Raw genomic sequence first — 22,684 nt, 5'->3', positions numbered from 1 at the left:
TGGCATTTGGATTGGGTAAACGAGAATAGCAAAACACACACGCACGTGAACTGTGAGTAATGTGGCATGTGGTTGATTTAAAATCATGGAGACTGTAATCTTTGAGGCTAGTGGTTATCCTTTTATTCCATAATTCTTGTTCGTTCAGTTATTTTCTTTAGTATGTGTTGACTCTAGTTTAGTTAATGTTTTATTTTATTTTGCTCGAGACTAGCAAAACTTTAAGTTTGGGGGGGTTTGATAAGTGCATTTTGTTCACTTAAATTATCCTTACAATTCATATAGATTGTTAGTTTTCTTGGGCAGATTATGTGTTTTTGTTATTTTTGGTGTGATTGCAGGAATCTAGGTACGACTATGACATGGGCGTGAAAATGAACTAAAATGGCGCGTAGGAGAAGAAGTGTGAGCAAAACAATAACTGAGGGCAGTGCATCGCGCATATGAGCGACTTATTATCACGCACATGCGCGACTATGGCAGTAGGTTATGCGCACATGCGCCACTCAGGGCGCGCACATGCGCGACACATGCAAAAAGCTCCGTGCATATGCGCGGAGTAATGGAGCGCATGTGCGCGCAAGAAGAAGGCCAACACCAGAAGCACCCGCGCATACGCGCGAGTTTTGGCCGCGCATATGCACGCGGCGTGAATCTCATAAATAAATAGGTTTCGACGTGAGCTTTGAAAGGGGTTCCGAAAATTCTTGACACAGTCGACATATCACTCGAGAAAAGGAGAAAAAAGTGAGAGCGCACGGAGCATGAAACGCGAAGAACAGAGATAGAAGATGCTGGATCCAGACACGGAGACGCACTTTCATCTCTCACCAACACGTTCTTAATTCGGTTCCTTACTTTTACGTTTTTAATGAATTCAAACAGGTTTTGTATTAATTTAGATTCGAGTATGAACTAATTTTATTGTCTAGAGATTGACGTAGTCGAGGTTGAACCTATGTTATTGACATTTGAATTTTTATTGAATTAATTCATCGTGTTCATTTGTGATTTCTTGTCTTTAATGCTTTTGGATTACTGGCCATAATTCGACTGATCTAATAATTGAGATCTAACACTCGAAAGAGGTGATCGAAATTAAGACAGTGGAAATCGCATCGTCAGATGTTTATAACGTGCAAAATACGTATAACTTTAGCGAATCCATAAGAGAACTTTGGTTGCATTTATTACGTGTTACATGATTTTGAATAGACATATTAAAATCGGTAATAGTTATACAGTTTTATTTATCACTTGAAAAAGGGAATAGAAAATATTTGGAGTTCTTGGTTAATAAATATTGTGCAAATTAATAATATGTTAGACGAATTTAATTTAGCATAGGGGAGACTCGATGAAATCATATATCTTGATTGCCTTACTCATTGAATTTCTACTGGGTTCTAAAATTACAGGAATTGTTATTTTCTTTGAATTGATTATTAACCAACCATTTGATTTTCTAAATAAAGTTGAGCTATGTCAATTATGGTACTTAATATTCAATTTTAAATAATTAGTCTTCGTGGGATCGATATCTGTACTCAAACCAGTACTAAAACTTGACACCGTATACTTGCGGTAGTGAAAATACGAAACACTATGCGTCCAGACAACTGAAGGTCCATGAGAAGAATTATCCGACTCATAACCTTGAGCTAGCAGCAGTGGTATTTGCACTGAAGATCTGGAGACACTATCTATATAGAGAGAAGTGTAGGATTTTCACAGATCATAAAAGCCTGAAGTACTTCTTCACACAGAAGGAACTGAACATGTGACAGAGGAGATGGCTCTAGTTGGTGAAGTATTATGATTGTGACATTAGCTACCATCCGGGTAAGGCTAATGTAGTTGCAGACGCTCTGAGCAGGAAGCACGCAGTGATAGCTCATATGTCAGTACAGACACCGTTGCAGGCTAAGATTCAGATATTTGAGCTTGCAGTTTATGCCAGGGGTGAGGCCCCAAATCTTGCTACTCTGACAGTACATCCGACTCTGAGAGACAGAATTCGAGCAGGGCAGACTTTGGATGAGCAGATACAGAAGCAGAGACAGAGGGACGAGGCTAAGGGCCAGATACTGTATGCAGTGGTGGATGGCATAGTCAGATATAGAGACTGCCTATGGGTTCCTGACAGTGATTTCCTCCGAGCAGATATCTTGAGTGAGGCCCACAGCACCCCGTACTCCATCTATCCATGGATTACAAAGATGTATAAGGATTTACAGACTCTTTATTGGAGGCTGGGCATGAAGCGAGATATTCTGTGATTCATCTCCGTGTGTTTGACTTGTCAGCAGGTTAAAACAGAGCATCAGAGACCTGGAGGGAAGTTGAGACCACTCTCTATTCCCGAGTATAAATGGGAGAATATTACTATGGATTTCGTGACAGAGCTTCCGAGGACTACTGGAGGATTTAACGTCATATGGGTGATTGTTGATCGGCTCACTAAGTCAGCTCATTTCTTATCGATCAGGAATACATTCACCATGACTCAATACGTAGAGCTGTACTTTAGAGAGATAGTCAGACTGCATGGGATTCCAGTGTCCATCATGTCAGACAGGGATCCGAGATTTACGTCTGCATTCTGGTAGAGTCTTCACCAGGCTTTGGGTACGAAGCTATTGTTCAGTACCGCTTTTCATCCTCAGACAGACGGTTAGTCAGAGAGTGTGATTCGGACTCTGGAGGACCTACTCCGAGCATGCATGATCTACTTCCAGGGCAGCTGAGAGCCGAAGTTACCTCTTGTGGAGTTCACGTACAACAACAGTTATCAGGCATCGATAGGTATGGCCCCATACGAGGCACTGTACAGGAGGAAGTGTAGGTCGCCAATTTATTAGGATGAGGTAGGAGAGCGAGCAGAGTTGGGTCCAGATATTGTCAGACAGACGGCAGATTTAGTGTCCAGGATTAGAGACAGGATGAAGACTGCACAAAGCCATCAGAAGAGTTATGCTGATAAGAGACGGCGAGACCTCGAGTTCGCATTAGGGGATCATGTTTTCGTTAAGGTCGCACCTATAAAGGGTGTGAAGAGGTTTGGAAGAAGGGCAAGCTTAGCCCTAGATTCATCGGACCATTTGAGATCCTAGAGAGGGTTGGGACACTCACATACATAGTTATTTTATCGTCGAATCTGGCAGGAGTTCATAATGTGTTCCACATCTCTATGCTGCGTAAGTACATGTCGAATCCTTCACATGTGCTTAATTATGAGCCACTTCAGCTGACACCACCACACCTATCGTTTGAGGAGAAACCTACGTAAATTCTGGACAGACAGGAAAAGAGACTACAGAACAAGGTGATCCAGATGATCAAGGTCAAGTGGCTGAATCATTATGAGGAGGAGGCTACTTGGGAAACCGAGAACGAGATGAGGAGTCGCTACCCGGAGATATTCGGTACGTTCTAACTTTCGAGGACCAAATTTTGTTTAAGGGGGGGATAGTCGTAAGGTCTAGGAATTTAATTCACGTAACATGAGTGCATGTAATCTAAGATTTTATTTTTGAATTTTGTGTTTAATTATTTTTATGCATAATTCATGCATGATAGGGTTTAATTCATGAAATTTTTAAAAGTTCATGCATTAGGGTTTCTAGATGCATTTCACGCTCGAACAAGGAACGAAGACCGAAGAAGTTTCAAGAATATAATTTTTATCACGCAATTTATTTTATAAATTAATGCAAGGTTTTTTTAAGTCGAATTTTAAAAAATGGGATTTTATTGGGTATTTTTACCCGCAGGGTTTTATTTTTTTTACGGTACACAAATTTAATCGAATCGGGGGACGTTTTGAGGTTTCAGCTTGTATTTTGAAAATCTTACCAACGGAAAATATTTTTCGAGAGTGCGTTTGGATTAAATGGGCCTAGTATTAAGCTCATTGGGCTTAAACATCATTTAAAAATTTTAATTAACAAGATTAGTGCCATTAACTTTCTAATTAACTATATTATTTAATCCAAGCACCTCTTTACCTACCCGTAACCCCCCAACAGCCGACGCCCACCCCTTTTCCATTCAAAAGCCTCTCGGTTTCATCAAATCTCAGCTGAATAATTCGGTCACCTCCATTCTTGCCAAGGAATCACTCGGTGCTGCATTGCCATTTCATTCTTGTTCCTCCAATCATCATGCACGCCCTACTATGGTTCGTCGGAACGGCCGCGACGCAGCTGGAACGGCCGTTCCGGAACTGGAACGGTGACTGCCGTTCCAAAGTTCCAGGGAAAATCAGTGAGTGTTTTGTAGCGCTGTTCTTCGGCTTTTTAGCGGAGATTTAACGGCGATGCAGAACGGAACGGCCTTGCGGAACGTGAAATCCAAATTTTCACTTTCACATGGACATGAATTTTGTTTTTGTTGATGGAGAAGAAGATGATTGTAGTCATGGTTGGACGAAACGGGAACGGAACGGCCGGAACGGGCGTTCTGGAACCGGAACGCAAGCAACCTTGACGAGGTTCCGTGGTGTGTAGGTTGATGGCTTGTATCGGCGTTTCATATATCGAAAACAGTGATTTAACGGCGGAACATAACGGGACATGCGGAACGGCACGGAACGAAAAGGATTTGTACAGCTGCAACAAGAACAAAAATAGTATATTTAATTTTTGATATGATTGGCAATATTTTAAATATAATGACGATATAAATTTTGTTCAATAAATTGTTAATAAAATTTTAAAAATATTTTAATTTCTTATTTACATCAAATAATCTATTTAAATGATATTTATTTTAATTTTCATATTTTTACATATTTTCCAACATTTTTAATTTTTATATATTTATAATATTTTTTTAGTTCCGCGAAATTTCATTGTAACTGGAACGGTAGCATCTGTTTTGATCTCCGCGACCGCGACAGCGAACCATGCGCCCTACACCATTATTTTTGCATAACACCTTTCATATATTGATGATACGTGTGCATTTGTGTGTGGAATTCTCAATCCAACTTAGAATAGGAAGGATTCTCGGTGTTTGTTCATGCCATGTAATTCTTTTATGTTAACTCACGTTTATTTGATTCCATATGCAAAGGACTATAGATTTAGGGCAGGTATGTGAGAGACGTTAGTGTCAGGAATATGTGGGTTGAGGATTTAAATCATCAGCGTGTGCTGTAGAGTGAGAGATCGAGGGGCATGTTATGGGTGGTGTTCGGTTGGGTGCTGTGGTGAGGTTAGGAGGTGGAAAGGGCGGTGCGAAGGCTGAACCAGGGTATGGACCAGACCATGTTGGGTCTGATTCACTGCCCTGAGTAGGCCAACCATCGCTAGAACCGCTGAATAGCCGCTGCACACTTCGAAGGAGAAACTCGGGTGGGGTGATCTCGGGCTCTAGCTCTCGTTCCCATCATGTTGGCTGCATGGGTCTTGGTCTATGGGTCTGGTAGGTTCTTTTGGGTCTAGCCTAGGTCCATGGTGGGCTGGTCCAGGGCTCCTGTGTCGGGCTAAGTGGTTGGTGCGAGATTTTGGAAAAAAAATCTACGAGAGGTGAATTTAGAAGGAGCCGAGAAGTTTGGCATGTTCTAAAATTTTCAGCCGTAAGTTAGGGGCCTGATAAAACATGGTAAAAAGTTGGAGAAGTTTTGGTTAAATTTTGGGTCGATTCGGGTTAAAACCGGGACCCCGATCCAAGTTTTAAAACGAATCGGTTAAGTTCTTATTTTGTCTCGAGTCTACATGTAGGAATGCTTATAAAAATGTTTTGGGATATTTTAAGGAGTTTGATAAGCTTCGGGTCAATTTTAGAGGTCCAAGGGTTAAACAATAAGTTTTGGGTTTCCAGGGGCAAAATGGTCATTTTGTACCCGAGGTGAGATTTTGGTTCTGACAGCGCCCTGAGCACAAATTATGATATTGTAAATGTTCATGCATCATGATTTACGATTTTTAAGATTTTATGAAGATATACGCTGCATGCTTGAATTCAAAGAAAATTGCATTTTGGCACGATTTTTTTATAAGTGATGTAAATGATGATGTTTTGAATGATGAGAATTAGTTGTGACTATTGAGTATATGTAAATGTTTAAGATGTATATGTAAATGATGATGATGAGGCCTAGGCACAGTGGATGGGTAATCATGTCACTGATGTCCGACAGCCGTCGGGTACCCCGGTTCTATGTATGATGGATCCATCGTAAAGGATGATGTACGATGTTTACCTCTAAGGAACTGAATGATGAATGATAAATGATAAATGATGATTACCTATGAGCTGTTTTGACTCATCACGATTGCATATGACACGTTTATGTTAAGCTTTTAAAGTTCATGAAGAATATGTTGATTATGATATTTTTCACCGCTGTGTGCTACATATAGTATAGGTATTTTTTATTTACGGTACATGTGTTTTGAGTCTTTAGACTCACTAGGCGTGTGTGATGCAGGTGAGTTCGATGTCGAGGAGACTGGAGGTGCTGGACTCTGAGTCAGTGGACCTGGTGGGCGACACTAGGGGTGGGCAATCGGGTCGGGTTTTTCGGGTTTCACCCGACCCGAACCCGATCGGGTGTAATTTTCGGGTTTAAAAAAGGTTAATAGTCGGGTTCGGGTACTACCCGAACCCGACTATATTTTAGTCGGATCGGGTTCGGGTTTGAAGTTGTTACCCGAATTACCCTATCGGGTACCCGATGTTTTAAAAAAAACCATATGGGCTTCAGGGCTTATAAGTTATAATGATTGGTCCAGTTTAATAAATTGGAAAGGCCCAAGTCCAAAGGCCAAGCTTATAATTCTTCTACGTTTCAGAATTCCAAAATCCAAAAGCAAAGCACCGCACGAGACTTCTACTTAGAGCGAGGGTCGGTGGTCCGTGATTTTGACTCTGTGAGCGGCTGGTGTTTTACAAAATTCCAAAATCCAAAGGGCAAGCTCGAATCTTGGCTTTGGTTGGTATTTTACAGTTGTTGGTATCATTCAAATCTTGTTCACTACGTGTTTGCTGAATTGTCTGTATCATACATTCATGCTGAAAATTGAAAACAATCGCATTTTGGACTCGTTGGCGTGAAAAGGTGGTTGTTTGGTGTCATCCAATATTAGGACAAGGGTTTTGTGGAATTCAGTGACCTAGCTAATTATTTTATTTTCATATCTAATCTTGTCTGTGGAATTGATAGAGCTTTCATATCTAAAGCTCGATTTCTGCTGTACTTTTCTTGATTTTGTTTAAGTTTGTGTAAATTAATGTGATTATGGTTATGAATTGTATTACTGGAGTGCATAAATTTGACAAAAAATTATGTTGTAAAAAATGAATTGAATATAGTGCCATGTTTTTTTTGTAAAAAATTATGTTGTAAAAATATATTTGGCCGTTAGTTTAAGCATTGTATATTCATATATTAATTGTGTGTCTTGTCCAGTAGAATTTTTCCTTCTCCAGTAGCATGTTATCTTGTTTCTTGTACAGTGCCAGTTTTTTGTTTCTTGTCCAGTAGCATGTTTTCTATTTTGATGTCATTGTGTTGCTGTCATTACTCATTGTTGTCACTTACAATTTGATTTTCTTGTTTGATGTAGCGATGGAATTTGGAGGAATATCTGAAACTCTTTGTAGACACAAAAAAGATAAAATGTTATTTCTTCACGAAAAAAAACCCGAACCCGACCCCTACCCGAACCCGACTTTTTCGGGTACCCGAAAAATCGGGTAGTGACCAGAATCGGGTCGGGTTCGGGTAATGAAAATACTACCCGAAAAAATCGGGTACCCGACCCGAACTATCCGAAACCCGAAAAACTCGACCCGTGCCCACCCCTAGGCGACACGACTCGAGGACCTATGATTTTTCCGCACTATTATGATTTCATGTTTTGAGAGGATATGAGTATTTTTACGCTGGTTTATCTTACTGTTGGATGTAGGATTTTTCCCCTGTTTTTAACCTGTTATATTTATATTGGTAAATGCTCATGATAATTTTTAAATGATGTTTTTACGTAGGATTGCATGGATGCGATTTATTTAAATGTTTATTTTCAAACGAGAGATTTTTTTAAAAAAATAAAAAAATTCCGCACTTTTAAAACGGTAGATGTTACAGTTTAAGCTCATTAACTAGGGTTTTCTCTCATGAATAAACGAGCTTCCTTGAGCTGAGGGTTTTAGCTTGTGAGCTAAGGGTTTCCTTCTGCATTGCATCGGTTCTCTTTGAGCTACTTGTTCTTTGAGGTGATTTGTTTCAAAAATCCGGATCCTTACACTCCTTTCCTCACGAATCCCCATTTCCTTGCCGTCCCAATTAAATCACTTCCTACAAAACATTTTTCATCGTATCCATCACTTTACGAAAGTACATGCATAAATATCATTTTCTTTTAAACCAAGCATGCAACACGTCTTTTAGCTGTAACAATTTTCATCATAAAATTACATAACCTTTCAAAAATAACCATTTTAACATTCATTACAGGTGTAAAATGACTGTTTTGCCCCTAAAACACTAACTTTCCCATTTTACCCTTGGACCTTAAAACGACAAACCAAATCCATCCAAACTTACCATAGCACCTTAAAATACACCCATAAAAATTTCTTAGATGTAAGCTTAAGCTCCTCGACTAAATTCAGATTTGTTCTAAAACTCAAACCGAAGTCCTGATTTTATCCCAAATCGACTCGAAACTTAACCAAACTTTAACCATAGTTTACTAACACCTAACCAACCCTTTTTCAACCATTCAAGCCATTTAGAACCCTCGGAAATGCCTAAGAACCTTCTAAAATTTTCTGCCCTTTTTTTCATCAAACCCTAGCCCAAGTCAACCCATGAGATCTTCGGCGCAAGCCCTTAACCATGAGACTAGACCATAACTAAACCTTTTGGGACATTAAACGAACCCCTAGGAACCTACAGGCCATGACTGAGCAGCCCTCAAGATCACGTGCACCTCATGACTCACGCGTCCATGCCTCATGCCTATAGCCCTTGCCCTTTCACCAGCCACCTCTTAGCCCATCTAGGAAAACTCTACAGCCCTCCTAGATCACCTGGATGCAGCCTAGCCAACGCTCAAAATCTGCAGCCCTTGCACATCCTTGACCTAGCCCTTGTTAGAGTAGGTGTCCGTCAAGCCAAGTATTAGCCGATGGTTCACATTGAAACTCTATCTATAAACATTAATTATTTTAATAATATTTGAAATTATTGTTTTGGTACATTTTATCAGTATACCCATGTTTGTTGCATAAATAAAGTCCTTGAATATATAAATAATAGAAAGAATATGAGATGCTCATATGATGAGTATCATGAAACTCATATTTGGAATACTGTATATTCTAAACAGTTCCTAGTCGATTCAGCGGCCGCTAAGAAGGATAAAGGCCGCTCGAGTTTGATACTAGTATCTATGATGGGAGTACCATGTTTCATTGGTAGGGGACATTGTGATGTCCGAGCATGCAAATAGGTGCTCCATGTAGAGTGCACTGAACAACCCTCCATAAAGGACTTTCAAAGTGGTTCTCACTTATCGAGTGGAAACGTCCTAGTTTATGGTTGTACACCATTAGTCCATATGACTCGGGACAACATTGAGACTTTGTATGCTAGCATTGCACTTTGACTTGTTTATCGACTCATATGGGGTCATCAGGTGGCAAGGTTGGTGTTTTGTCGAAACATATAAGAGTCGATGCATTGTAGTGGAGGATTCACCGCTTACCTTCGGGTATGGATATCCTATGTGATCTCATGTGTATGTAGTTTGAAATATCTGATCAGAGTATTGGTGGTAATTAAGAAAGGGGTTTCTTATATTACACCATCGATGCAACTACGACATGACACATAGTTAGATTCTTTGACAACTCTCGATATATCAATAGTTGTCGAATCGGTCGGGATATATGAGATGAAGAGACCATACAGAATGCTAACCATAATGGAATGGTTCTTGCAGGCACTATCATTTGATACCTAGGGAATCATGTAAGCGATGCTGCTAGGCATTTAATATAATTGGTTGGGTACTATCAGACTTGAGTTCTGACGTTCTTATTATCAAGGAGTTGATAAGTAAGAAAGGAGAAACTGAGGTATGCTCATATAAGGAAATGTTTAGTCCTGAATCATATTGAGATGTGAATCCACTGCTATTTGTATCAATGAACCATTGAGGGTCACACTAGTACGAGCTTTCTAGATCCCGTTGAGAAGGAAATTAGTTCAATGTGTTGAACGGCTTATAAAGGAGTTTATAAGCACAAGAAAAATTAGAAGTGTTGTAATGCCCAAGATTCTTGTGTGACACTTGTGAATTGTTATCATGCATTATGAATAAGGTATGGAGAACAGACGTGCAGAAGCGACGTTGCGAAATTTGAGTTTAGAAATAAAGGGAGACCGCACCCGCGCTAGGACACCTACCGCACCCGCGGTTGATGGGCAGTAGGTTTGATTTTTCATACGGAACAATACCGCACCCGCGGTACAAAAGTGACCGCACCCGCGGTCGATTATTTTGGAAAATTAGAAGGGAGGCCGTGAGCTGAGCGCACCCGCGGTGCGACGTGTTGAGTGAAAAATACAACATGTGTCCTTGCCATGCATTTAACATGTATGTGTCTTTATTCCAGCTTACACTCCGAGAGAAAAACCAGCAAGACTTCAGAAATTCCTCAAGATTCTTCCTAGCTTAAATTGTTGGTTTTGCAAGATCCAACCAACCAAAATTGAATCCGAGCTTAGATTCTTGCTCATCTTGACAAGGGCTTCGAAAGGGTATACATTTTATTGTTTTCCAGCATGTTTTGGTATCCACGTGTTGGAGGAATTCATATATACTTGATAATATTTGTTGTTGAGATGAAGGAGCAAACATATTTGATATCGGATTGAAAAACGGATATGATATACTGTTGTTGTTAATTTCAGAATGTATTAAATATGGGATGTGTGGATTTCAGAATTTAGATGTTTATGATGGAGATTATATGTTCTTATGATAGCGGTGACCGTATAACTGAAATCAGATCGAAGATATTATATCGTATGCCTTTGTTATGAATTTCAGCATCTTTTGAGTTGAATTGCATAGATATTGACATGCTGGAATTAGAATTGAGATGATATGATATTGGTTAGGTATTGTTGAGTTATGGTTATTGATTAGTGTTGTTGAGTTGATCGGTATCACGAGATTATGCCGTTATGCCGCTAAAATGTACCGAGATAGAATATTAATGCGTAAATGTATGGATTGAGATTGTATCGTTGTATAGGTGACATTGATCAGATTATGCCTTGAATTGAATATCGATCAGAACCGATTTTGATTGAGTTGTACATTGACACGGTATATCCAGTATTGATTTGGAAATGCTTATTGATATCATGATTATTCGGTATTGTCATTGTCAGATTGGCATAGACAGATTTGAATATGAGACTTCGACTTCGTCAGACCGAGAAGAGAAAGGTATAAATCGATGTTAACTAGGAGATCGACTTGAGTTAGATTTAACTAGAGTTTCCCTAAACCACATACTTGTATGGTATTGTTTTTATACCTTTGTGTTTTACTGATTATGTTTATTCTATTGAATTAGAAAGTAAAAAGCAGAGAGCTATTGAGTGAGAGTCACTGACAAAGGGGCTAGCCTATGACAGAGGAGTCACTGGCCCATTGCACATTGTCAGAATAGGTTTAGTCTTGGACAAACATGCCAAGACACTGGACGTTTGGTATATCGAGATGCTTCAGATACAGATAGCATCCTTATTATAGATTATTCGATATAGACTAGACCAAAGTCCAGAAATAAGAACGTACCGCCACCACGACTGGTAGTAGTAGGTGGGAGACCTGTTACGTTCTTATTCACCGGGATCCCTAGATTAGATGAGAGATGAGTCGAGTCTGAGATGTCGAGTCATTAGTTGAATTACAGATTGTATAATTATGTTTGTTAGGTTACAATTCATGTTTTATTTACAGTTTGATATCGATTCGCATTGTCAGATTATGATACATGTAGTGATATCTGTTTCATGATTTATTATACCATGGCATGTACACATTGTTTATACTGGGATTTATTCTCACCGGAGTTATACGGCTGTTGTCTTGTTTGTATGTGTGCATGACAACAGGTGGGACAGGATCAGGGTCGAGAAGAAGATGAGAGATTGAGATTAGCGTGGTGATTCCGGACTTGAATGTAAATAGGTTTCAGCTCTTGACATGTTGTAGTTGAACCTTAGTTAGTTTGAATTCACATTGTTGTATTAAATTTGTATTGGTATACTGATTTGTATATTATATCAATTCCATTACGTTCCGCAATATAAGAAAAAAAAATTTATGACCTTAATTACTTGACTAGTACATTGATCCTATTAACGATTAAGAAGATGATTAGCGTCCGGGTCCCCACAAGTGTGACTTCTATAAAGGGAATGCAACTTTTAATTTGTGGAAGTGTTCCTAAATTAAAAGTTGACCAAATAAATAATGTATTTGAAAATTGTTATTTTCATAAAAATTGTAATGGACTAAATTAGATTAATTCAAGTGTTGAATTAATTAAACACTAGTGGACCTAGTAGAGTCCAAATAATTAAATTAATTCAAGTGTTGAATTAATTAAATAACATTGAATCTTGTAGAGCTCAAATGGAAATAATTATTCAACTAGTGAGCTTGAATAAATTCAAGTAAGATCTAATTTACTTCAAATGTGTTTGAGATATTAAAATAATAGTTCATGGGCTTTGTAAGTATTACAAACCCAAATAACATGCTAGGAAGGTGAAACGTTGGGAGTCAACTTTTTTATATTAAGGGCTAGAATGCCTTTGGAATACACAACATCTTTTGTATGAACCAAGAAAAGGCTCCTCCTTTCTTAGATTCCTCTCACATGGCCGAAATTTTCCCTTAATTTTCTTAAAAAATTTGTTTCTTCATTTTGATGAATTGATAGCAAAATTTCTCAATGAAAATGCTTTGTATTTCCTAGTGCAAGTATAAGTTGGTTCTAGCTAGTTGGTGGTGGGCTTGATTTTGAGCAAGGAGTGCTCAAGAGAAGCTTGTAGAGTTGTATTGAAGAGCTAAGTTGTTTATCATCTTAGTTGGAGCCATCATCAATCCTTGTGATTGATAGGTAAAACCCTAAAACACACTATGTATGTTTGTGTTTTTTTTGTATTTGCTACATACTAGTGAGGGGTGCTTGGTTTTTGCTCCTGTAAATGATATTTTTAAAACTTCTGTTGCGCATTCCAGACACCCGTAAACGATTCCCTTTCATCCCTAACCCAAGAAAACGCTAGGTTTCGTTCACTTCTCTTCCCTTTTCTGTCCAGGCCTACATCATGCATCTAAGTACTCTTAAACCCTCTGAAAATCGTCCCTTCAATATCCCTAACCTGGCAACCCCTTTGTACATCAATATCACGAATTAAAAAACATGAAAAAATTCAAGTTTTTGGCATGTATATCTCATAAAACGAAAATATGAATCGGGTAACATATTTTTCACGCAAACATGTATAATCACACATAATATGGTATGAACGATGAGCGAAGAAAAATTAAAGCATGTCTTTGCGTGCTTCACGCATGAAAATCAATTCTAGACGTGAAGAACGTTGGCGGAGAGACGGGAAAGCCTTGGTTGCGTTTTTCCTTCCAAAACTCCACGTGAAGGTGCTGCCCTAAGGGACGTGTGTGTGGTGTATTCGGGTGCTAGGGAGAAACCCTAGGAGTCTTATGGTTTTAGACGTGAGTTGTGTGTGGAAAACTAGGCTTAAAAGTCAATTTTTGGTTATCAATATTCATTTAGGAAAGTTTTCGAAAATATTAGCCGATTTCCCAAAAAATCCTTACTTTCGTCAAAAATGATTACCAGTTTAAAATAAGACTCGGCATGTAAACATGTCTCAAAAGGTCTCATTTTCAAAAATTACATATAAAATATATCATATATTAAATAATTAAAAATAATCATTTAATAAAAATATTTTTCCTTTACATTCTCATGTCTCCGTTCCTCGATCACGTTTTGAATAACCCTTAAAAACGCAGTTTTATGCATTCTAGTAGAAAATCATATTTTAAACATGTAAACATGCATACCACATTTAATTAATGGAATTTAAAATAATTAATTAGGTCTTTTTCATTTTTTTTAGATTTACATGCAGTTGAATTATGTTATTGTATTTTGGACCTTACACAACTTATAAGTCGAAATTCATAATTTTCCCTATATTGTTGCCACATTAACATATCCAGTTTCTACTGTCAACAGGTAACTTTGGAACAATTAATTTATGTTAAAATCTTTAATCACCAAAAAAGAATCTGAAAAATATTAACTGACGACATGTATGGGGCATGTTATTTGAAGAAGTGAGGCTCACTTTATCCAGTAGAGGCTATATATATATATATATACACGAAAATGATACCCTACGCACCATTTGGTGCGTACCTCGGTGGGCGCCGCTGAGTTGGCATCCACGTCTCCTTTTTTTTTCAATTGTTAATAAACAAATTTATTAACAATTACCCACCACGTCACGGTGCCGCACAGAGGAATTGGAGCTTGGGAAATTCATCCGAAAGTGCAATAACTCCGAACATATTTTCAAAGATTGCATTGGGAGGTACATAGTTTTTTATTTATTTATATTTTTTAAAAGAAGAAGTTGGAATATGGAAGGTTGAAATTAAATGGTTGTTTTGGTGTAAAAGAAGTACTGGTTTGTGTTGCATTGGGTTTGTTTGATCTATTGACGAATTTATTTAGGTTTCATATATCCCGTAAGATGATAGTTTTATACATAAAATTCACCCTTTTTCCTTTATTATGAATATGAATTAGGCTTTCAACTAGATTATTGAATGAAGAAAACACTTGTTTATGTGTTCGGTGATGTGAAGAAATTGACATATACTACCTGTAGGAGCTGCAATCAAATTGTTTGCAATTGAAATGAAGAAAACTCCTGTTTGAAATTGAATGAAGAAAACACCTGTTTATGTCTGTTTGGGACTCAAGTTTGGACTTCTTGTTTGCAAAAATTTATTCTGAAAATATAAGGGAAAGAGATGTAGCAATTGAAATAGTGATGGATTGGCTTTTAAAAAAATTTACATGGATAGGCTAATTTTGCTTGCCAAAGGAGTGAGTGAAAAATGACTTGAGCAGTAGCTAGTTCTAACACAATTTGATGTTTTTCTATTTTCATGTTTTTTTCCACCTTTTTCATTGTTATGAATTTTCTTAATGCAAATAAGAATTTAAAAATTACTCGTTGTTATCTGAGGCAATCAAAAGATCATTTACTCACATTTAATAATTGGGTGGTTTTTGGGATGTCTTGTTTTCTATATTTTTTGTTTTCCATGGAAATACACTTTCATTGTTTTTTTAGAGCGTATTTATGTATTTGATTGCACAAATTTATTTATTTATATCTTAATTTAAATTCGAAGATTGAGATTAAATCAATACAACAAATTTTTTTTAATAACTACAATAAAATGTTCATCAAATTGTTCTAAAGTTTCATATTTCTCAGTAATGGAAGTAAATACCGGTGATGATCAGCAATTCATTCCCCAAGTTGCAGACAATCGAAAGCCAAAAATTGGGATGAAATTCGTATCATTAGAGGATGCATTTTCGTTCTATAACCAATACGCACGAGAAGCATGATTTAGCGCAAGAATAAGCAACAACAAGAAAAATAAGATAACAAATGAAGTTGTTTGAAAAAAATTTGTATGCTTTAAAGAAGGGCGTATAGACGAAATGCGGTCGAATAAACAAGAAAAAGGTGATCGACCGAAAAATGAAAGAGCTCGCGGCGAAGTTAGAACTTGATGTAAGTCAAAGATTTCAGTTGTCAAGAAACAAAATGTCCAAATTGGATTGTCAGTACACTCATGGAAAGCCATAATCATCCACTCTCGACTCTTTTGAAGGTGCATTTACTACGCTCACATCGTAATGTTTCGGCATCAAAAAAAGCATTGATTCAACAGTTTTCAGAAGGTGCCAACTTTTCAACAAATGCGATTATTGGAAATACAGTATGGAGGGCTCGAGCATGTAGGTTGCACTGAAAGAGATATTAGAAACTTTGAGAAAAAGCTAAGAGATGAACAAAAAGGTATCGATGCTGAAACACTGATTGAGTTCTTTGCATCTGAGAAAGACAAGAATTACTCTTTTTTCTTTGATTATGAGACTTATTCAGATAAAAGATTTAGCATGTGTTTTTGGGCAGATCCTGTGTCAAGGAGGGAAAACAGTGTATTTAGTGATATCGTGGTGTTTGATACGACGTATAACACTAATAAATATGGTATGATTTTCGCACCATTTGTAGGAGTTAATCATCATCATCATCAGACAATTGTGTTTGGTTGCGGTTTTTAATTGACGAGAAAAATCAGTCTTTTGTTTGGTTGTTTAACAAGTTCATAGAAGCAATGCCTAAAGGTGCACCAAACGTGATAATTACTGACCAAGATCCTGATATGGCGAAAGCAATTGCACAAGTTTTCCATAAAACCGTGCATCGATATTGTTTGTGGAACATATTGAACAAATTCCCAGATAAATTAAACCCTATGACTTTTCTTGACTACTATCGAAGCATAAAGAATGTCATTCAAAATTCCACAACACCTGATGAATTTGAGAAGTCGTGGGAAGATGTTATTAAGTGCGCTAACTTGGAGAAAAATGATTGGTTGTCATTGATGTATGAATTGCGACAGAAGTGGGTGCCAATATATTTTAACCATATATTTTGTGCTGGAATGTCAAGTAGTCAGAGATCTGAAATTTCACATGCATTTTTAAAGAGGTATGTCTCTAATAAGAATTCATTGATGGATTTTATCGCCTGTTTCAATAGGGCACTCCGGCACCAAAGGCACAATGAATTAGTTGCTGACCATACTGATATGAATGAGCATCCCAAGATCAAGACAAACTGGCCAATGGAAGCTCAAATGGTTAAGGTGTATACGAAAAAAAAATATGTGGAGTTTCAAAGTGAAATGTGTGAGAGTCATGGTTATTACGTGCAACAAGTATCTGTAGGAGTTGAATTAATGGTTTACAATGTGATGAATTTTCAAACTTGTTCTTCCTCCAAATCAAGGACGCTCACACATAATAAACAGTTGGATTATATACTTCTGAAGTAGAACAAAAGGATGTGGGAAGAGGTTGAAATAATCAAAAGAGAAGTCAACCTCAAAGAACAAGCTAAGTCGTGGATGCGGGCATCGAGGTGTGTCACATGACAAGCGCAATTGTCCAAATTTGCATGACAGGTATATGTTGATTAATTTTTGTGTTTGTTTGAGAGGGGGTGTTACTTCGTACCCCTCATTGCGAATGATGCCCAAGCAAAACTGAGTCATTTCATGGATGGATTGCGGCCGATCTTGCGCCGTGATGTGAGGGTAGCTGGCCCTACTTCTTATGCAGTCACCGTATCTAGGGCGTTGGCGGCGGAACAAGACCAGCGGGATATTGAGGCTGACAGACAGGGCAAGAGGCCCTATCAAGCACCGCAACACCAGCAGCAGCAACATCAGAGGCCCCAGTTCAAGAAACCGTATCAGGGGCCGCCAGGGAAGAAGCCGTATCATGGACCACCAAAGGGCAAGGGTCCAATTCAGCAGCAGGGGGCGCCTCAGAAGCCCGTTGCTTACCCAGTGTGTCCTAAATGCAACCGCCAACACCCGGGGCAGTGCTTGTATGGATCAGGCAAGTGCTTCAAGTGTAGAGCTAGCGACCACATGCTGAAAGAGTGCCCGCAGTGGAAGCAGCCAACCCAGGGCAGGGTATTCGCCATGCATGCACAGGAGGCGGACCCAAACACCACTTTACTGACTGGTAAACTTTTCTACCTAAGCTCAGTATTATTTTGCCTTGTATGTGGAATTTTTACTTGGAATTATTAGCGTGCTAGTGGTGTTTTGTGTGCCTAGAGATATTGAGTTCTATTATGCTTGAGGTATGTTAGTAATTTTGGGGATATAAGTTTTGTGTTGTGCTAACGCATCTCAGGAAACATTTTTATTAAGAGATTATCCACAACTGCACTGATAGACTCAGGAGCCACTCACTCTTTCATATCGGAGACGTTTGCTAATCATTTGGACCTCAAGTCCATTGGCCTAGACGTGAACTTTTCAGTGACAGTCCCATCAGGGGAAGAGCTGTTAGCTACCAGTGTGGTCAGAGATATCGATCTAGAACTGCATGGCCACCTAGTATATGCAGATTTAATCCTATTGCCGATGCCAGAATTCGACATCATATTGGGAATGGACTGGCTGACAAAGAACAGAGTTCTTATCGACTTTCAGAAGAGATCAGTGCTAGTCAGACCAGTGGGCATGGAGCAGTTTCTTTTTGAGCCAGCCAGATGGAGGAGTTTCCCGCGGTTAATTTTTTGCATGCAAGCGAGGAGACTAATTTCTAAGGGGTGTCAGGCTTTCTTGGCCAGTGTCATCTCAGCACCGGACGTGCCCACTCCTTCTATATCAGGGGTGCCAGTAGTCCGAGATTTCCCAGACGTCTTTCCAGACGACGTCGCAGGCCTTCCACCAGATAGAGAGGTAGAGTTTACAATCGATCTAATGCCAGGCGTAGTGCCAATCTCTAAGGCACCGTACTGATTAGCTCCAGCAGAGATGTTAGAACTTAAGCAGCAGATTCAGGAGCTCTTAGACAAGGAGTTTATCCGCCCGAGTTTCTCACCATGGGGTGCGCCAGTACTCTTTGTGAAAAAGAAAGACGGAAGCATGAGACTGTGCATCGATTACCGTGAGTTGAACAAGGTAACAATCAAGAACAAATACCCACTTCCTAGAATCGAAGACTTGTTTGATCAATTGCAGGGAGCCGCAGTGTTCTCTAAGATAGATCTTTGATCAGGGTATCATCAGCTGAAAGTGAAGGATGCAGATGTCCACAAAACAGCCTTCAGAACCAGATATGGGCATTACGAATTCTTAGTAATGCCATTTGGATTGACGAATGCTCCAGCAATTTTCATGGACCTCATGAACCGAGTATTTCAGCCCTACCTGGATCAGTTCGTCATCGTGTTTATTGACAACATTCTCATATAATCGGACAGCCATGACGAGCATAGCCAACACTTGAGGACAGTTTTACAGACCTTGCAGAGCCGTAAGTTGTTTGCAAAGTTTAGTAAGTGCGATTTTTGGTTGCAGAAAGTTGCATTTTTGGGGCATATAATATCTAACAGTGGTATTGAGGTGGACCCAGCGAAAGTGGCAGCTGTCAAGGAATGGGTTGAGCCAAAGAATGCATCAGAAATCCGCAGCTTTTTGGGTTTAGCTGGTTACTACCGTAAGTTTATTAAGGGATTTTCATCCATAGCAGTGCCACTCACTTCACTAACCAAGAAAAATGCTAAATTCGTGTGGAGTGATGAATGTCAGAAGAGCTTTGATACTTTGAAACAAGCTTTTATTTCGGCGCCAGTGCTAGCCATGCCGACAGGGCAGGGTGAATTGTTGCTTTACACCAATGCATCTAAGCTCGGGTTAGGCACAGTATTGATGCAGCAGGGTCAGGTCATAGCTTATGCTTCCAGGCAGTTGAAGGTGCACGAGAAGAATTACCCGACTCACGACCTGGAGTTAGCCGCCGTTGTCTTCGCACTGAAAATTTGGAGACACTACCTATACGGCGAGAAATGTCAGATTTTCAACGATCATAAGAGTCTCAAATATTTCTTCACGCAGAAAGAGCTGAATATGAGACAGCGACGGTGGTTGGAACTTGTGAAGGATTACGACTGCGAAATTAGCTACCATCCAGGAAAGACTAATGTTGTCGCAGACGCTTTAAGCAAAAAAGTGGCAGTTGTCGCTCAGTTGTCAGCGCAGAGACCGCTTCAGTCGGAGATTCAAAGATTTGGTATAGAGATTTATCGTGAGGGCAGAGCTCCTAGACTGTCTAATTTGACAGTCAAATCTGATTTGCTAGACCATATCCGGGCAGGTCAGTCCTCAAATGAGCAGTTACAGAAATGGAGACCGAAAGATGAAGCCAAGGGCAGTGTTTTGTACACAGTTTCAGACAGCATTGTGAGATACAGAGGTAGAATGTGGGTGCCTAGTGGTGGTTCGATCAGACATGATATTTTGATAGAGGCACACGCATCTCTGTATTCTATCCACCCAGGAGGTACCAAGATATATAAGGACTTGCATATTCTGTATTGGTGGCCAGGGATGAAGAGAGACATCCGCAGGTTTGTGTTTGAATGCCTCACTTGTCAGCAGGTGAAGTCAGGACATCAGAGGCCAGCGGGATTGGTTAAGCCACTCCCCATCCCAGAGTGGAAATGGGAGAACATCACGATGGACTTCGTCATTGGATTGCCTAGGTCAGTCAGAGGCTTTAATGCCATTTGGGTTGTTGTAGACCGACTCACGAAGTCAGCGCACTTTTACCAGTGAAGACGACTTTCTCCATGACGCAGTATGCAGAGCTTTATATCAAGGAGATAGTCCGTTTGCATGGATTCCCACTTTCAATTGTGTCCGACAGAGACCCAAGATTCACATCGTCTTTCTGGAAGAGCTTACACGCAGCCATGGGAACGAAGTTGCTTTTCAGTACAGCTTTTCACCCGCAGACAGATGGCCAGTCGGAGCGAGTGATTCAGATTTTGGAGGATTTTCTGAAAGCCTGCATGATTGATTTTCAAGAAACTTGGGAGTCAAGACTACCTCTAGTGGAGTTCACATACAACAACAGCTTCCAAGCATCCATTGGTATGGCTCCCTATGATGCGTTGTATGGAAGGAAGTGCAGGTCACCAGTTCATTGGGATGAAGTTGGGGAGAGAGCAGAACTTGGACCAGAAATAGTTCAGCAGACTGCAGACATGGTGGTCAAGATTCGTGATAGAATGAAGACCGCCTAGAGTCGTCAGAAGAGTTATGCTGATAAGAGGAGGAGAGATCTCGAATTTTCCGTTGGTGATCACGTATTCATCAAGATAGCACCTATGAAGGGTTTTATGAGATTTGGGAAGATGGGCAAGCTGAGTCCGAGGTTTATTGGACCTTTCGAGATTCTTGACAGAGTTGGGACACTAGCTTATCGTGTAGCCCTTCCGCCGAATCTGGCCGGGGTACACAACGTGTTCCATGTCTCAATGCCGAGGAAATATTTAGCTAACCCTTCGCATGTTCTGAGCTACGAGCCGTTGCAGTTGGCTCCAGACATGTCTTATGAGGAAAGGCCCGTCCAAATCCTAGATAGACAGGAGCGAAGACTCCGGAACAAAGTGAATAAGCTAGTCAAAGTCCGGTGGCTAAACCAATCAGTGAAGGAAGCCACTTGGGAAGCCGAAGCAGATATGAAACTTCGCTACCCGGAGTTGTTCGGTAAGACTTAATTTCGAGGACGAAATTTTTAAAAGTGGGGGAGGAACTGTAGTGCCCAAATTCAGTACACGTATAACCCATGCATTTATTTAACTAGTAAATCATTTAATTAATTTTAAAATGAGTTTTAAGCCGTGCATGTTTTAATTGAATGCATTATTTTAAATTATTTATGTTTATGTGATGCACGTTAAAATGTTTTTCGAGCTTCATGTTTCAGGCGATTATTCGAGGCGGGATCGAGGAAAAGACCGGTGAAGATTTTGGTAATTTAGAATGTGGTATTTTATTTTAAGATTTAGGACGGGGCATTTAAAATAAACTATAGAGTTTTAGTAGTTTAAAGCCTTATTTATGTATTGAGTGACTTAAGAGTTTAAACTTTTAAAAATTGGTGTGTAATTATTTTAATTGTAGAGTTTAATCAAATTAATGTGTGTTAACTTTTAATTAGAATTTAATATAGTTAATTTAGCACTAATTCCTCCTAATTAAAAACACACACACCCGTTACACACACTCACACACACTTAAACGTTTTTACACACACTAAAACACACAACACACTCTACACATCTCATTTTTCAGATTTTAAAGGAGAGAAAACCTAGGTTTTTAAGAACCCTTGTAGCCGCCCCTCCCCTCTCCATCTTCTAGCGGATTTTCGTGCATTTTCTTCAAGGATTTAAGCGCCACGTTCGTCCCGGATCCACCCTCACTCCGTCTCGCTTCGGTGTCGTCGTTACGATATTTCAAATAATCAAAAGGCACGTATATTCTGTTCTTGATGCATCGATCATGTCATATTATGCGTGTGTTGTTATTTATGCGTAAAACATGTGTATGTTGTGTAGAAGTTTGAGCAATCATGTTTAAATCGTTTTTGGAGCCCTTTTTAGATCTAAAAATCACGTTTTTACTGTTCCTCCTAAAACTGTGAATTTTCGATCGAGATTTTTGAGAAAACTTTCAACTAGAAAATTGTAGAACTTTTTGATGCCTTCGATTTGATATAAAATTTATTTTTGGATGAAAATTGAGTGAGTTATGACGCTTTTCGTGGGACTGCTCAAACTGCAACTTTTACGAAAATTGTGTTCTTGAAGTTTTTATGTTGCAGGCTTCGTTGGGGATCGACAGGTGATCGTTGCTGCGTCTAGGTATGATTAGTATGATGTTGGGATGTTAATTGATACGTCGTTTAGTGTCGATAG

The 22,684-nt window shown here is 39.2% G+C and overlaps 1 protein-coding gene across 1 annotated transcript; it reads left to right on the top strand.

Moving 5' to 3' along the window:
- Positions 1 to 16,083: 16,083 nt before the first annotated feature.
- Positions 16,084 to 17,231, top strand: LOC140805387 (protein FAR1-RELATED SEQUENCE 5-like). Its single transcript, XM_073161659.1, has 2 exons — positions 16,084 to 16,378; positions 16,501 to 17,231. The coding sequence occupies exons 1-2, from the start codon at positions 16,084 to 16,086 to the stop codon at positions 17,229 to 17,231; spliced, it is 1,026 nt and encodes a 341-aa protein (XP_073017760.1).
- The last annotated feature ends 5,453 nt before the right edge of the window (positions 17,232 to 22,684 follow it).

This window comes from Primulina eburnea, chromosome 11, assembly GCF_022965805.1.
Source record: "Primulina eburnea isolate SZY01 chromosome 11, ASM2296580v1, whole genome shotgun sequence".
Lineage (NCBI taxonomy): Eukaryota > Viridiplantae > Streptophyta > Magnoliopsida > Lamiales > Gesneriaceae > Primulina > Primulina eburnea.
Note: the sequence above shows the minus strand (reverse complement) of the source record. Positions and strands in the feature narration are given on the sequence as shown.

Coding starts and splice junctions, on each gene's coding strand:
- LOC140805387 (XM_073161659.1), top strand. CDS start 16,084: ATGCGATTATTGGAAATACAGTATGGAGGGCTCGAGCATGTAGGTTGC. Junction 16,379..16,500: donor GTATAACACTAATAAATATG/GTATGATTTTCG, acceptor ACAAGTTCATAG/AAGCAATGCCTAAAGGTGCA.